Source organism: Terrapene carolina, unplaced genomic scaffold (genome assembly GCF_002925995.2).
Source record: "Terrapene carolina triunguis isolate 2854851 unplaced genomic scaffold, T_m_triunguis-2.0 Scaffold714, whole genome shotgun sequence".
Lineage (NCBI taxonomy): Eukaryota > Metazoa > Chordata > Testudines > Emydidae > Terrapene > Terrapene triunguis.
Genome location: NW_020665065.1, coordinates 1,576,808 through 1,592,025, shown reverse-complemented (window position 1 = coordinate 1,592,025; position 15,218 = coordinate 1,576,808). Strand labels below are relative to the sequence as shown.

The 15,218-nt window shown below is 60.6% G+C and overlaps 1 protein-coding gene across 1 annotated transcript in view; it reads left to right on the top strand.

The window, feature by feature from the left end:
• The window catches only part of ESPN (espin), a 69,203-nt gene that overhangs the window by 13,038 nt on the left and 40,947 nt on the right, over positions 1 to 15,218 (top strand). The window contains exons 2-5 of the mRNA XM_029913516.1: positions 8,433 to 8,619; positions 9,382 to 9,564; positions 10,295 to 10,426; positions 13,039 to 13,246. Coding sequence (XP_029769376.1) covers positions 8,433 to 8,619; positions 9,382 to 9,564; positions 10,295 to 10,426; positions 13,039 to 13,246 — 710 coding nt within the window. The remainder of the gene's footprint in view (positions 1 to 8,432; positions 8,620 to 9,381; positions 9,565 to 10,294; positions 10,427 to 13,038; positions 13,247 to 15,218) is intronic.

Below are 15,218 nucleotides of genomic sequence, written 5' to 3'. Positions count from 1 at the left end.
GCAGTGGGCACGGGGTGGCAGTGTGTGGGGGTGGCAGGAGCTGTGGTACTATGCAGAGGCGGCAGTGGGCATGGGGCAGTGGCATGGGGTGGCAGTGTGTGGGAGTGGCAGGAGCTGTGGTACCATGCAGGGGTGGCAGTGGGCATGGGGCAGTGGTGTGAATGCTGCAGTTTGAAGGGAGAGATATTCCACTGGGGCTGTGACGAGGTTGGCCTGCGTTGCCTTTCCTGAAAAGAGCTGAATTACATGGGCCAAGTCAGTGCATCTTCTCAGCATTCATTGACCCGCTGTATGGTGGATTCTGGCCCATGATGCCTAGTTGCTTTCTGCGTCCGGCGCTTCCAGCTGTTTCACTGGAATGACCCCAGCAGAACCTCAGGCTGGCCCTGGGTGCCAGAAGCCAGTGCCTTGTCTCAGAGCAAGCAGCCCTGGGGGGCTGGGGGAGGGGGTGGGGGGAGGGGTGTTGAGCAGAATATCCAATATTGATTGATTGCAAAGGGCTGGTTCCAGCCTCCTTGGACATGTCACCACCTGCCCAGCCAGAGAGGCTACCTACGAGACCCCGCATCTCCCCCTAGCTCCTCACCCATGGAAGCAGTAACTGTGGGCTCCCCACCGGTCCCTGGGTCCAGGGCAGCCGCTGCACCTCAGAATCCCCAGCTCCTTGGCTCTGAGCCAGTTTGCCAGAGCACCCCGTATTTGCCCTCCTAAGGAATGAGCCATGCCCAGATGCCCTCACTGCTCGGCGGGTCGATTCTGGGTGCTGCGGCAGCCGCATACCTGCCTAAGGGAGAGTGGGCAGGACCGGGGGCGATGTGAGCGGCCATGTGTAGCTGTGGGAAGCAGCCACAGCAGGGTCTGTCTGCACTGCAGAGCTCGGGGCCCCCAAGCCAAGCCCCGCAGCCACCCTACGAAATAACGCTGGAGCTGCTGTGTCCACGCTGGCACTGCGCTCACTCAGGGTGGCACATCCCAGGGCTCTTTGCACTGCCACAAGCTGAGCCCGGCTATGAATTGCTGGGCACACGGGGGGGCTGTGGGCACCGGAGCGCTAGCAGCACATGAGAGGCACTAGCCTGGGCCCACCCTGCAGCGGACGAGCTGTACCAACCGAGACAGAGAGCGAGCGCTGCAGGTGTTTGGGCAGAGCCAGCGGGTGGCCAGGGGACCTGGCCAGGCTGTGTGGAGAGCACACCCAGCCCAAGCCCTTCTCACAGTTACAGGGATCAATTATTAAGGTGCCTGGGATCTTTTGGATAACAGAGCAGAGTATTTATTGCTCTTCCTTCTTAAAATATTCAACAGGTTTTTATTGAGGGCTTAATAACCCAGCTCCCCACGGCAAGCCCCAGAGCCAGCGTATTCTGGTGCCGGATGAGCTGGGGGCTCTGTAGAGACGCTGGCTCCAAGTGCTGGTTTCGAATTGGCAGCCTCCCAGGTGTGTTCCTAGCTGGCCGTCACGTGCAGCGTGCATGGCGCTAGGGCTGGTCGGAGCTAGCACCAGTCGCTGCCTGAAATCCAGCACCGTCCGGCTAGGAAATGAGTCTGGGCTCTGGGTGCAGTTCCCCGCACCTGTGAAAACACCATCCCTGCGGGGCAGTGGGGCCGCGGTTGGCAAAGCGCCCTGGATACATGGACATGCCGCAGGCGCCCCCTGTGCAGGGGCCCTGGCTGATCAGGAGGGCGGTTATGGGTGAAGTTTGTGATGTTGCTGCCCACTCAGCCTGTGCTGGTGCCCACTGCCTGCCGCGGGTTTATCCTGAGCAGGCCACGGTCCCCTCTGGAGCTGTTCTCAGCCTGGCATCCATCCCGGCCTGCTCTCTCACACCCCATGCAGAGTGCATGGTAGTGACCCAGCGACTGGCTGCTTCTCTCTCTTCATCCCCCAGTACCTTCACCCAGTTCCCTTCCCACCTGCCATTCCTGCACCGACATCACGTTCTCACTATCCCGCTCCTGGGAACCCTGGACCAGACTGGGCCCTGATGTACCACCAAAGGCCCTAAAATAGACCCCTGCCAACAAGCAGTGGCTCAGTGGTCAGCACTAGGGCTGAGCGGAAATCACCAAACTCCTGTCCCCGGGCTCCTGCAGGCAGTCGCCTCCTGCCCCTCCCTCCCCCCCAGACATGGGTCAGTTTCTCTCCGCTTTGTGCTGTCTCTCTAGGAGCTGCACCATGGCTTGACAGCCTGCTCAGTAGCAGTGCCCGGCCCCCTCCCCGGCAGGATGGGCTTCGCCTAATCCTTGTGTGGAGCTTTGACAATCCCGGCAGCCCAGGGCAGGGGGTGCAGCCACGGCCCATTTGCCCACCCCCCTGGTTAGCCCGGGAAGCAGGCTGGAGTTCTCTGTCCTACAGCCACTTGCTCTGCGTTCCTGGACTTGAGGCAAGGCCTGGGCAGGGAAGCGACTGACACTGCTTGTACGATGAATTCAGCACCACCGGCTGCTTCATGCTCGGTGCAACGCCACTGCGTCCCAGGGATTTACACCGGCGATGGATTTGGCCCAAAGCTCGTTGCTTCTAATGATTGTGCAGATAAATGTGCCCATGGGGCCAGTCAGGCTATTTGCAAAGGCCACTTGCCTCGCAGCCCTGGCTTGTGGCTGCAGCGGGGCGATGGATTCGCACTGCCCTGTTCCTTTCATGCCGTGCTGCAGGCTGTGAGCGCTAGTGCCACGGGGGAGTCTCTGCAGCCTTGGTGCTGGTAACCGGGAGCCGCCTGAACTGGAGGGGAGGGAAGGAAGCCGGAGGGAAGATCTGAAAAGAGGAGCAGCGGGCTGCGGCTGTGAGTTCAGGTGCAGGGCAGCTGCCGACTGCACGCTTAGCGCAGGTTGATGTGGTGCCGGAGCTGGGCATGAGCGAGTGGAGAGAGCAAAGGGGGGGGGGCGGCTGGCACCTGAGGACAGGCTGTAGCCTAGCTGAGTGTAGTTACCGCCTAGATACTGCCCCTAGGATTGTTGGCCACCAGTGGTTAGCAGCAGGCTACTAATAGCAGACCCTTGGTAGCCCACTGGTCTCCATTTATCCTGACGTCACAGGGCTTTCACTGGGGGAATTTCTTCCCGGTAAAGTGCCGAGTGCTGGACACCTGCCTTCAGCAGAGCGGCAGCCCTGCTCCCTGGGACCCATGCTGGCTCCGTGCAGGCCTGGCCCGTCGGTGTCCCCGGCCCCGACGCAGCAGATAGCCAGCGCGGCTTTCGCGGAGCTGGGCGCTGTCCTAGGGAGCGTCACTGGCCCTCTGAGTGCTGGGCTGATTTGAACAGGTTCCCGGCGCTTTCCGGCCGCTGGGCCCAGAGCCCTGAGACCACTCCCTGGGAGAACGGTGTTCAGAACAAGCGCTGGCAGGAGCGAGCGGGCCTGAGCCGAACGCCCCTGCACGTGCCGGTTACCGGCTGAGAGAATTGCAGCACCGTGTGCCGGGAGGGGTCTCCCCCCATTCCTAGCTCGAGGAGGCCACTGCCGCATGGAGCTCTGTTCTCGGGCCTCAGCCCAGCCGTCCCCTCTGTGTGCCTGTTGGCCCTGCTCTCAGAGGAGGGGGAGGACCTTTCCTGACACCCCAGGTCCGGGCAGGTGGAGCTGGGGATACGTCCTAGCGCCGGCAGGGGAAAGTGCCAAGTGTGGTACTGCCCTGTGCTGGGCCTGGGGGCCGGGTGTGCTCAGGGCATGGCCTAGCTGGGGGGCTGGAATGATGGAATTCACCCCACCCCCAGCTTTCCTGGCCAGTCCCTGTGTCTGCTGGTGGAGTCGGGGGCACTGGGCTGCAGGCGGGGGCCTGACTGGGCAGCACCCAGCAGCATGGCTGCCCCCTCCCACACCCTGGCACTGCTGTGTGCCCCACCTGGCATTAGCTCTGTGGGCAGCAATAACACGTCGTGGGATTGGTCATCTCAGTGCCAGGCTGAACCCGTGGCGTGTGCTGGGGGATGGGCTAGGCCTGAATGTGGACCTGTTCGGATGAGTCCCGCGAGCTGCAGATGGTGCCCTGCATTCACGGCTGGTTATCCCGAGGGCTCCCTGCCGTTGTGTGGTGCAGCCTGCTCCGGGATCCCAGCGGAGCTCACGTCTCAAGAGCCCTTGCTGTGGGGGGCTCAGGCCGTGCAGCTCCCCTCACTGTGCCAGCTGGCATAGGGGCTTCCCAGTCAAAGGGGCATTGCTCTCCGCAGCCTAGTGCTTGTGCCCCACGCTGGCATCTCCTTCCCTCCCCTTTCCCAGGGCGAAACTCACAATTCTAGGCCAGCCCTCAGGGCCTGTCATACAGGGGGCTGCCCGGCCGTCCCATGGTCTGCGTGATACTGCGCAGTGCAGTGCCCTGCAAAAGCAGCGCGTCCCAAAGCGGAGTTGTGCTCCATGCAGTTAATTGCTTCCCCTGGGGAGGGAGAATGGAGACCCGCCATCCTCTCAGCCCCTCCCCCTGCAGTCCGTACTGCAGGCAGCGGGAGCGGTGCTGGAGGAAGGAGTGTGGGATCTGGCCCTCATGCCCATGGGCACCACCATGCTGCCGCTTTGCCCCATGCAATGCAAGGCTTAGCTGTGACAGGATGGGGCTGGGGGATGTGCGGGCTCTGAACAGTGTCAGGGTCGGGGCACCAATGAGATTGCGTACGGAGGTGCCAGAAACCTAAAAAATATAGCACGTGGCAATATTAGCACATCCACGGGGAGCGTGCGGAGCCCTGTCCTGCCAGGGACAGCGGCAGCCCTCAAACCAGCCTGGATGCTCAGGGCTGGCTGGCTATCTTTGCCCCCCTCAGCGCACTCTCTGCTGCTCTCCTGGGTCCCAGCTGAACGGGAACCGAGCTGTGAGCCGAGGGGGAGCCCAGGCTGCCGTGGGGGCCTCGCCTTGCACCCAGCCGGACAAATCCCAGAGCTGCCGGCTCCTCTGGTTGCTAACACTTGGTCTGGGCACATTGTTTAAGCCACCAGCCCAAGTAATTCAGTTGCTGGGTGGGTTCTTCTCTATCATCCCAATTATTTCATTACAGCTTCTTCCTCTGCTGTGATGGGCAGGGCCAGCCGCAGCGTCGGTGTTTATTGGACACCTAATCTGCTTATTTGAAAATACTGCTAAATTGCAGTGTCCAAAAACAGCCGAAGGAACGAGATTAGCCTAAGCACACTCATTAACGGCATGACCTCCCGTGGCGGCTGCTGCATCTGCAAGGGGAAGTAGGGGAGTGCCGAGCAAGAGCAGAGCAGAGGGGTGTTAGCTGGGGGGTAATGCACCCCACACGGTCACACATGGAGGGAGCTGGGTGGGGGCAGTGCAGGGGAGGCTGCTCCCCCTGCCTGTGGCATGTGCTCTGCTGTTCGGTGCATTGCTGTCTGCCACAGGGCTGCTCAGCCTCTGTCCTCCTGGCTCCTGCCTGTCCTGCCCCCTGAGCATCTCCAGCGAGCTGCTGCATCCTTCCCTGGGCCCAGCCCGTCTGGGCAGCACGTCAGGCCAGTCCCCACAGGATCCAAGTGCTTGTGACGCCAGAGGGAGTAGAGCGCACTCAGCCCTTCACTGGAGATTGATCCTTTCCCCTCCCCAATTCGCGTTTCCTGGGCTCTGAGCCTTAGCCTGGTCACTTATCCTGCTGTGGTGCCTGTGTCTCTGCAGCCCACGTGCCATCTCTGCCAGCACGTCCGAGTGGTGTGGGGCATGTGCATGTCCGGGCAGCATGGGCCGTGTGCCTGGGAGGTGTTTGGGAATCCCAAAACCAGCTGGGAGGATGTGGCATTATTCTTTAGCCTGCGTGGAAGCCCTGCACCAACCTCTTCAGTGGCTTCCCCGACTGAGCAGAGATCATCCCAACAAACCTGTAACAGCCCCTTCCATGGGTCAGCAGGGCCTGAACCTAGGCCTGCGCCAACAGAAAGCTCAGCTCTCGTCCACCAGAGCGACAGGCGTGTCTGTTAGCTGCAGTAGGCTTTTATCCTCCATGCAGACCAACCCCTAGAGAGGGTAATTAAGTGATGTCGTGGGTGACCCAGAGTATCCTACACACTATTGTAATCATCTTAGTACAAAATATGCTTTGTGAAGTATCATCTGAAAACGAATAACTCTGATCATTAGTATCTGTGTGTGACGGATGTACGTGGTGGGTGGAAGGGGTTGTGGCTATATGCTGGAATTATCACAACAGTGTGTTGAAATCAGGCGTGTCAGGAGGAGCTGTAAACAAGGCTGCACTAGACAACGGCCTGGTCCACACTACAGAGCTAGGGCGACAAGCCAGCTTATGTCCACCTAACTCTGTAAGTGATGTAATAACTCCACCTCCACGAGCGGCGTAGCGTCCGTGTCAATGTAGTTAGGGGGATGCAGTGTCAGTGCAAACACTGCGTCGCTTACGTCTTTCAGAAGCCATCCCACAATGCCCCCGCTGACAGTACAGTGGGGCCAAGCGCTCCTGTGAGGACGCGCATTGCCGACACAAGGAGTGTCACGTGGACACTCAAAAGCAATTTCACTACTGCGGCGGCTCCATACAGACGTACGTTAGGTCGACCCACTTTTGTAGTGTAGACGTGCTCATAGGAATTTGTTTACTTCCCAAGCACTTTGAAAGACAACGAGAACCTATTCACATAGCCCGTAACCAGACCCATCAAGGGATGGAGGTGAACCTCACACTAAAACGTGTGGGAGAAGACAGCATGGGTCTGTACCAGCAGGCGAGGGAAGTTTAATCTGGGTTTTACTTCTCAGAAGAATCCATTTCAAAGATGTACTGGTCTATAAAGATGTGGGGGTGGTGTGGGAGGCTGGAACTCTAGTGATAAGCTATTGAATCAATGATCCCGTAGTGCAACAGTGGATAGAGAGAGTCATGGCACACTGGTGACTGAGATCTTTGGGGTTTGTCTGTAGAATCGCTATGTGAGGAAAGAGGGTTACTGGATGATATTATGCTTTAAAGTCTGTGGCCAAACAGGGAGAAAGAGGTTCCCCCCCAGACAGCTCTCTACCTGTCTCCTTTGTAAATTAAGCAGGGTGGAATGAAAACAATGACGCTCCATTTACACAGAAATCATACAGGGGGACGGGAAGCCCACAGAAAGGCAAGACCAGCATGAGGTCATCCTGCCCCTTGAAACAAGTTCATTGAACTTTGGAAGATATGAGCCACGAGAGAAGCCACCCTGGCATCCATCACTAGACAGACACGCTTGCAAGCTGAGAAAGATGGGTCCTTCGACCAAGGGGGCTTAAAGTCTCTGGGAACTGAATGAGAAACCTGCTTAGGCAAAGATTGAATCTTGCTAGATGTGCTTTTGTGTCTTTAAAGGAACGAAGGGCCCCTTAATTTCTCTGAGCTGTCCAGGAGAGGGCTGGCCATTGCAAAGCACACGGGTTGGGGAACATTCGGGATGGGGAGTGTGTTGGAGTCACCTGGGTTGCAACCAAGGCTGGTGGGAGCCAGAATGGGATGGTGGGACTGTAGCCAGGCTGCTGGGGTCAGAGCTGCTGGCCCGGGGCTGTCTGGTACACAGACACACAGGGCAGGGCAGGGCCGTCCCTAGGGGGATGCGGGGCCCACTTCAAATCAGCCCCCCACTGGCTTGGGGGGTCCCGCTCTGCATCGGTGGCTGGGCCCCGGGCGTGGAGCAGCAGCATAGCCCGGGGCGCACAGGTCCGGCAGCCGGGAGCCCGGGGGTGCTGCAGCACCCTTCCACACACACACCCCTAGTTCCTGCACCTATGTCTTCCGGGACCGACTGCACCGGCCAATCACATCAGCCCACGGGGCTCCCCAAAGCGTGGGGCCCGGAGCAGTCGCCCCAATTCGCCCTACCCAAGGGATGGCTCTGACTCAGGGTGTGACCTGCACGCTGGTAGGCTGGTTGGGAGTGTCCCAGGCTGGGAGCTACAGCAGCAAAGCACTGTGAGGCACCCAGCATTGCAGGGCAGGTGGTGACAGCCCCTCGCTGGCCAGGATTGCACCTGAAACCCATCACAGCGTGTCAGCCCCACGGGGCGGTCACACCACAGCAGGGCGCGGGGGCAGCTGAGCCAGTGTCTTGTACCCACGGGCAGGGCCGGCTCCAGCTTTTTTGCCGCCCCAAGCGGCAAAGCGGGAAAAAAAAAAAGATAAAGCCGCGATCGGCGGCACTTTGGCGGCAGCTCTACCGCCGCCGCTTCGTTCTTCAGCGGCGGGTCCTTCGCTCTGAGAGGGACCGAGGGACCCGCTGCCGAATTGCCGCCCAACACCCGGACGTGCCGCCCCTTTCCATTGGCCACCCCAAGCACCTGCTTCCTTCGCTGGTGCCTGGAGCTGCCCACGGGGGTGGGGGGGGGTCATGCCATAACAGGGGGCATCTCCACATCACTGCTGACAACTGCATGAAACTCAAGGACCCAGAGCAGTGTTTTCCATCGGCTGTGTGACTTCGTTTGGGGACGGGGCGAAGGAGACTCCCCAGCCTGTCTTGTTCTCATTTGCAGCAGTGTTAGTGCCCAGACCAAGAATGGTGCCACTCCCCTCTACCTAGCCTGCCAGGAAGGCCACCTGGAAATCATACAGTACTTGGTGAAGGACTGCGGAGCAGATCCCCACGTGCGCGCCAATGACGGTATGACCCCGCTCCACGCGGCTGCTCAGATGGGCCACAACACCGTCATCGTCTGGCTGGTGAGTGCTGCCTGTGCCAGAACCCATGCAGCCTGCGGCGCGGGGGCACTGCCCGCTTCCCAGCCGTTTGGCAGGCGATCTCGCTGGAGGGCTGTCCGAGCACGGGGCGAGAGGGGCTTGAGGGGCGGGGTTTAGAGCAGGAGCTTTGCTGTAATTGCTGGGGGTGCTTAGCCCCGGGCTGGGTCACGTCCCCATTTCCAGGCCCATGGGATTTGCACCCAGTTTCACAGAGTATGCGAGGAGCTCTGCTCCCCCTGATGTCAGCTCGCATGAGGCTACTACAGATCAAAGGGCCGTGCGGGAACTCGGAGTCTGGCACCGCCCAGACACTGTCGAAGGGTTTGTCTGACTGGCAGGTTGCTCCGGGGTCGCTTGAACTGGCCGTGACTGTGTGAGCGCCCAGGGTCAGCATAAGATCAGCTGATGGGGGTTTAGTTACCCCTGCTCCGAATCGACTTGAGCCAGGCCCAGGCTGCTGCTTCTGCACCAGGATACCTGCCACGCAGCCTCCCGCGCTGGCTAAGTCAGACCTAGACGGGCCCCAGTCGCCCTGCCAGCGCTCCATCCTGAGTTGCTGGAGACTCCAGGCTCCTGCTCCGTTGGCCCAGAGGTACCAGGCATTGCTATCCGGCAGAGGGCCATGCTGCTGGGATCCTGCCACGCCAGTGCTGGGGTCTCCGGGCCCGCTGGAGGCAGCTGGCTGCTGCGGTGTCACTCAATGGACAGGGCTTGGACCACGCAGCCTCTCTCTCCATTTTACAGATGAGCTTCACCAGCATCAGCCTGTCGGAGCAGGATGACGACGGCGCGACGGCCATGCACTTTGCTGCCAGCCGCGGCCACGCCAAAGTGCTGAGCTGGCTGCTCCTGCACGGGGGAGAGATCACCACCGACCGGTGGGGGGGGACGCCGCTGCACGATGCTGCTGAGAACGGAGAGCTGGAGGTCAGTGTGGTGCGGGCGGGCGCAGAGCGAAGCTGCTGCAGGCTTTGCCCTGGGGAGGGCTGAGCTGTGGGAGGAAATGGAGCTGCCTCAGGGGCAGATCTGATTGTGAACAGAGTTGTTCTGCACTGGGAAAGCTCCAGTCAGTGAAAACTCATCAGAGGGTGAGGACAGTGAAGGCGTCCTGCCATGGCACCAGTGCACACTGGCACAGCACCGCCCTGCCACGGCACCAGTGCACACTGGCACAACACCGCCCTACCATGGCACCAGTGCACACTGGCACAGCACCGCCCTGCCACGGCACCAATGCACACTGGCACAACACCGCCCTGCCACAGCACCGCCTTGCCACGGCACCAGTGCACACTGGCACAACACCGCCCTGGCACAACACCACTCTGCCATGGTATTGCCCTGCCACAATACTGCCCTGCCACGGTACCACCCAGCTATAGCATCCCAACACAGTACCAGCCTGCCATGGCACACCAGCACAATACCAGCATGTGTAAGACCCTGGCACGGCCCTGTCCTGCTGTGCCATACTGAGTGGGGTCTGGCTTCGCACACACACACCCCGCCCCCCAGTCCGAGTGCGGCTCAGGTTCATCTGGGGTCGGGTGTGTAGCAGCCCGTCCCCTTCCCCCGAACTCTCCCCCAGCTGGATTGTGCCTGAGTGGGATCTGCCCTGCCAAACCCTCCATCACGCCCCCCTTGTATCTCCTTCCAGTGCTGTCAAATCCTCGTGGTGAATGGTGTCAACTTGGGGCTCCGTGACCAGGATGGCTACACAGCCGCTGACCTCGCTGATTACAACGGGCATAGCCACTGCGCCAAGTACCTCCGCACCGTCGAGAACATGGTGCGGCCCCGCACTGCCAGCTCCCACCACACGGCCCCTTTGCTGCTGCGCCCCTGTTCAGAGACGCGCAGAGGCCCAAGGCGCTGGGCGGGCATGAGGAAGGGTGTGGAGCAGAGAGGCAGACAGAGGAGGAAGTGGGGCTGGGGCATGCGAGTACCAGGGTGGGCACAGCTCTGGCTGCATTTTTATCTCACGTTTGCTAAGTTCAGACACAGGGGAGCTGACTTCAGAAACCGTTCGGGGCTGGACATTCAGTAGCAGCTCTGCCTCTCCTGCCAGGCCTCAATCAGTGTCCCAAACTCACCTGTACAGCCCAGAGCCAGAGAGCAGGGGGTCTCCAGAGCCCCCCAGCCAGTGCCAGCCATGTACCTGTGGAGCCTGCAGGCACTGCCCTCCCTCCAGACGCAGGGCTCTTCCAGACACGCCCACTCCCGGTACCAGGGCGCCCAGCCCACTGGACCCAGGGGCCCTGGCCTCCCTCCTTGCAGAGCCCGCTGCCGCATTGTTCATTGCTGGGTTTTCCACCAGCCCATTGTGCTCAGCAGCAGCTGATTTGCTGGTGACTTGCTGGCTGCTGCCGGGCCCCTTTGTTGCCTGTTGTTGCTGGAGGGGGTAGCACCACACCCAGCTCCCGAGGGACGCCGTGCCCTGCCATGCTGCGGGAGCTGAGCAGTCTCGGTGTGGTTCCCTGCCCCGGCTCAGCTCTGACAGAGACTCCCAGGACACCATTCCTGGAAACCAGTGTCACTTAGCCTTGCTTACGAGGGCCAATGAGCACCTGGCAGCTGGAGGTTACCCTGAGCAGCGGGCAGAAGGACTGCCCAGGGGCTCCCTGAGGAGCTGGGCACATGCACTGGCCCCGTGGCAGGAGCCAGGCTGCTGCTGGTTAGGAGCTTGCCTCCTGCAGGAGAAGGTGCCCAGCTGCTCCGTGAGCGTGTGCCACAGCGGGTGAGTGTCCCCAAGCCACCGGGCAACCATTAGCCCGGGCAACGTAAGCTGGGTCTCTGGAGTGCTGGGGGGGCTCCTTGCTAGCTCTGCCCAGTTAGTGCCAGTGTTTCTGCAGCTGTGCCAGGCCGGCCCTCAGGGTGCGGGACTCCCGTGCCCTCTCTCAGGGGATGGACGTTCTGTCAGAGCATTTGCAGAGAGACTGAGGAGCAGCTGGGTGTCTCCCACCTCCCGGGCACTTTAACCCTTTGTCACATCCTCTCAGTGACAAAGGGGAGCTCTCCAGACCCACAGGTGCTGTTTGTTCATAGGGCCAGGACCGTGCTCAGTGCCTCCAGCTTCCCAGGGCAGGAAGGGTCTGTGGGTGCGGGGCCCTCGCTGGCAGGGGCAGGGGCAGCTGGCCACATTGCATGCAGCTGATGGGCCCTGCTGGTGCGGGATTCAGGGAGCAGGAGATTCCCCCGCGAGCGTGGTGTCCTCCCACATCACCACATGGCCTGAGGCGAGGGGCTGGGGCCATGTGGGGCGCATGTGCTGGCTCTCAGAGGGGGCTGGATGCTTTGGGGGAGCGTCTGGCTGATCTGTGAGCTGCACCCCTGAAAAATCCACACCCTGGAGCGACGGAGTTAAGTCCCCGTGCAGACAGCGCTAGGGTGACAAGAATTCTTCCGTCAGCCGAGCTCCCCGTCTCATGGAGGTGGATTAGCTACGCCGATGGGCTGGATCCCAGCAGTGGCGCAGCTCTGCCGTCGTAGCCTTTCAAGTGTAGACAAGCCCTGAGACTCTCGCTCCACTTCTGCTGTGTCACTCATTCACCGGGGCAGTGTTATCCCACGGCGACACGGACACCCCCTGCTGCACCACACGCTGGGCACTCGCCAGCCCAGTGAAAGGCACAAAACGTGGGGAGCAAAGCGCCCCCTGAGTGTTTCTCTCTGTGTCTCCCTCGCTGCAGGGCAGCCAAGGAGGAGCTTCCATCCCTGCAAACACTTTGTATGCCCCTTCCCCATTAGCAGAGAGAGCGATCCAGTCCTGGCCAGTGAAGGGCCAGGAAGTTCCTGCTTTGGGGGCTAGTCAGTCCCTGGGGTGCAGGCCCCACGGAGGGGGAAGCTGGGCACAGTGTGCAGGTTGCCGGGATGCTCACTGGAGGAATTTTTCCTTTGTTCTGGAGAACAGCGGCCCTGGGCCTGTGGACACTCCTGCGCCACCCCCAGAGAGCAGGTGTGAGCAGCACCGGGGGTCTGGGACAGGCAGGTCATTGGATCCCCTCCAGGACGGCACCAGTGGCACATCACGGGCTTTTGGGGCTTGCCCGGATGACTCCAGGCAAGTCCCGTTTAGCAGGTCCCCCAGAGTTCAGCGCTCGGGTTGGTGGCTCTGAGTTTGGCCCATCTCTAGTTATGAAGTGTGACTTGGGGCCAGCAGGCAGCAGATTTACCGTCAGCTAATAAAACTTCTGGGCGTTACAAATGCCAGGGCCTTTCCGGGCGCGTCTCTCTGGGTGGCTACAGGCTGGATTCTGCTGGTTCCAACCCGGTGCTGCTCAGTGGCCGGTTCTCTCTGGAGCTGGTTGCTGAGGTCCCGCCACTGGCACAAAGCGATGCTAGTGACCTCCTGGCCGCAGTGTTTCCCTGTGACTAACCCGGCCTGCGTGTGCTTGGCTGCAGAGCGTGGAGCACAGAGTCCTGTCCCGAGACCCCTCGGCCGACCTGGAGTTCAAACAGCCCGATTCCGGCATGTCTTCCCCCAACACGACCATGTCTGCGCAGCAGGCGCACTTCGACCTCGGGTCGCCCACCAGCACCCTCTCCAACTACGATTCCTGCAACTCGAGCCAATCAAGCACTGGGGAGAAGAGGAGCAGCCAGCCGGGGGGCGAAGGCTCAAGTAAGTCCAGCCCTACAAAGGGCCCCTTCTGCTCTCACAAAGCCACTGCTCAGAAGTGTCTGGAGCAGAGTCTGGCTGCAAAGAGAGAGCAGCGGGCAGGGCTGGGGGCGAGAGCTGGGCACTGCAAAGCCCCCCAGGCCCTGCTCACATCCAGGCTTGCGTACAGAGCACGAGACGGGTGGGATAAAAGAAAAGCACCATCTAAACCACCCCCCTGCCTCTCTACCAACATTGGCACAGCCTTCTGGGCAGGGTCAGAAGGGGTGAGGCTGGATGTCTCAGAGGGTCTGTAGTGTCTACACTGCAGTTAGACACCTGTGGGTGGCCCGGGCCAGCTGACAGGCGAAGGGGCTGTTTAATTGCAGTGGGGACGTTTGGGCTCCGACTACAGCCCAAGCTCTGGGACCCTCCCACCTCACGGGGTCCTGGAGCCCAAGTCTGGACAACTACTGGAATTAAACAACCCCTTAGCCCAGGTCAGCTGGGCCGGGCCAGCTGCAGTGCAGACATCCCCTGAGGGACGGGTCATGTGGGTATTGGTGCTGGCTCTTCGCCTCCTGGGTCGATAGGCCCAGAGGCTGAGCTGCTTATAGGGCCAGCGATGGTGAATAAGGAACACCGGGAGCTGCTGCTCTAGAGAAATGTCTAATGCTCTGTGAGACTTGGCTGGCCACGTGGCTGGTGGTTCTGGGCTGTAGCTGATCACGAGACAGGGATTTGCACAAGGTCCCCAGTAGCCGTAGTGCCTCCCCGTGACCGGCTTGGCCCCTCTCGTCTGCGATGCCCCAAGAAGTGCGAAAGCGCTGGCCCCTCGTTCATGTCAGTCTCTCGATAGGGAGCACCACAGGGCAGCCCCGAGCTCGTCAAATGCATCACAACAACGAGAGCTAGCGTGGGAGCGCTCCGGCTGACACGCACGGCGTGAACGGGCCAACCTCTCTGGGAGATGGAGGCAGGGGCCTGTCGGCGCAGATGCGCAGCGCGAGGGAGGAGATGGCGAGAGCTGGGGCTGGCTGGACGACGCAGTGCCCAGGCGTTAGGACTCTGATGCTGCCTCCTGACAGCCGAACCACCCGCTCGTTTTTGCCTAGAAATATGGTGCTGAATCTCAGTCACTGTAACTCAAATGGCAACTCGAGCTGCTGCTGATACTGTTATATGGAGAGACGGGCAACTGTTCTGCCCTTCTGAGCAGCTGGAGCCGTTTGCCAGAAGGAGAGACGAGGTGTCAGGGATGGGAGGACGCTTGCTATCTTGGTGCCATCGCCAGCGCTGTATCCGGTTCTCTGCCAGCCAGTTCTGCTGTGCAGCAGCGTTCAGTGTTTTGCTGCTGCTGAAATACTCGGGATGGGGACTGACGGCTCCACTGCCATCTGGTGGAAACGCCACGCCTGCATCATGCCAGGCCCGTCAGCTCCACTCCCCCAGCCCAGGGGCATGAATGTTAAACCGCCTGCCTGGAACCAGTGCTGGGGGGTTGCCAGTCACAGAATCTTTGGCTCCATAAATGAAGCTGCTCTTGGGCTAAAGTTCGGGGGTCAAAAGTCATTTGTGGCCAGCGCTTGGCACGCATGGAGTTTCCAACTGGTATTTCTGCCGCTGTTATTGATTAATGCTTCAGTGGTCCCTGCCCTGAGGCGCGCACAGGGCGTGGGCCAGGTCCCACACGCTCACTCCCCGCTGCAGTGGCCCTAGAGATGCACAACACCAAACAATCCAGGCAGGATCAGCTGAGACATGACACGACAACAGGCAGGGGAGGGGTGGGACCAGCGAGGAGACTTAGGCCTCGCTTCTGCAAAGGACCCCCAAAGGGACCCCGTTAACGAGGGAGCCCTTCGCGGGACCAGGCAGTAGACGGTCACAAGGCAGGTGGCGCTGAATTCAGGCGAGTACATCAACACGGCACTGGAAGAGATTAGCTCTCGCAGTGGCTTGCCCCACTGACGCTGTTCAAAGA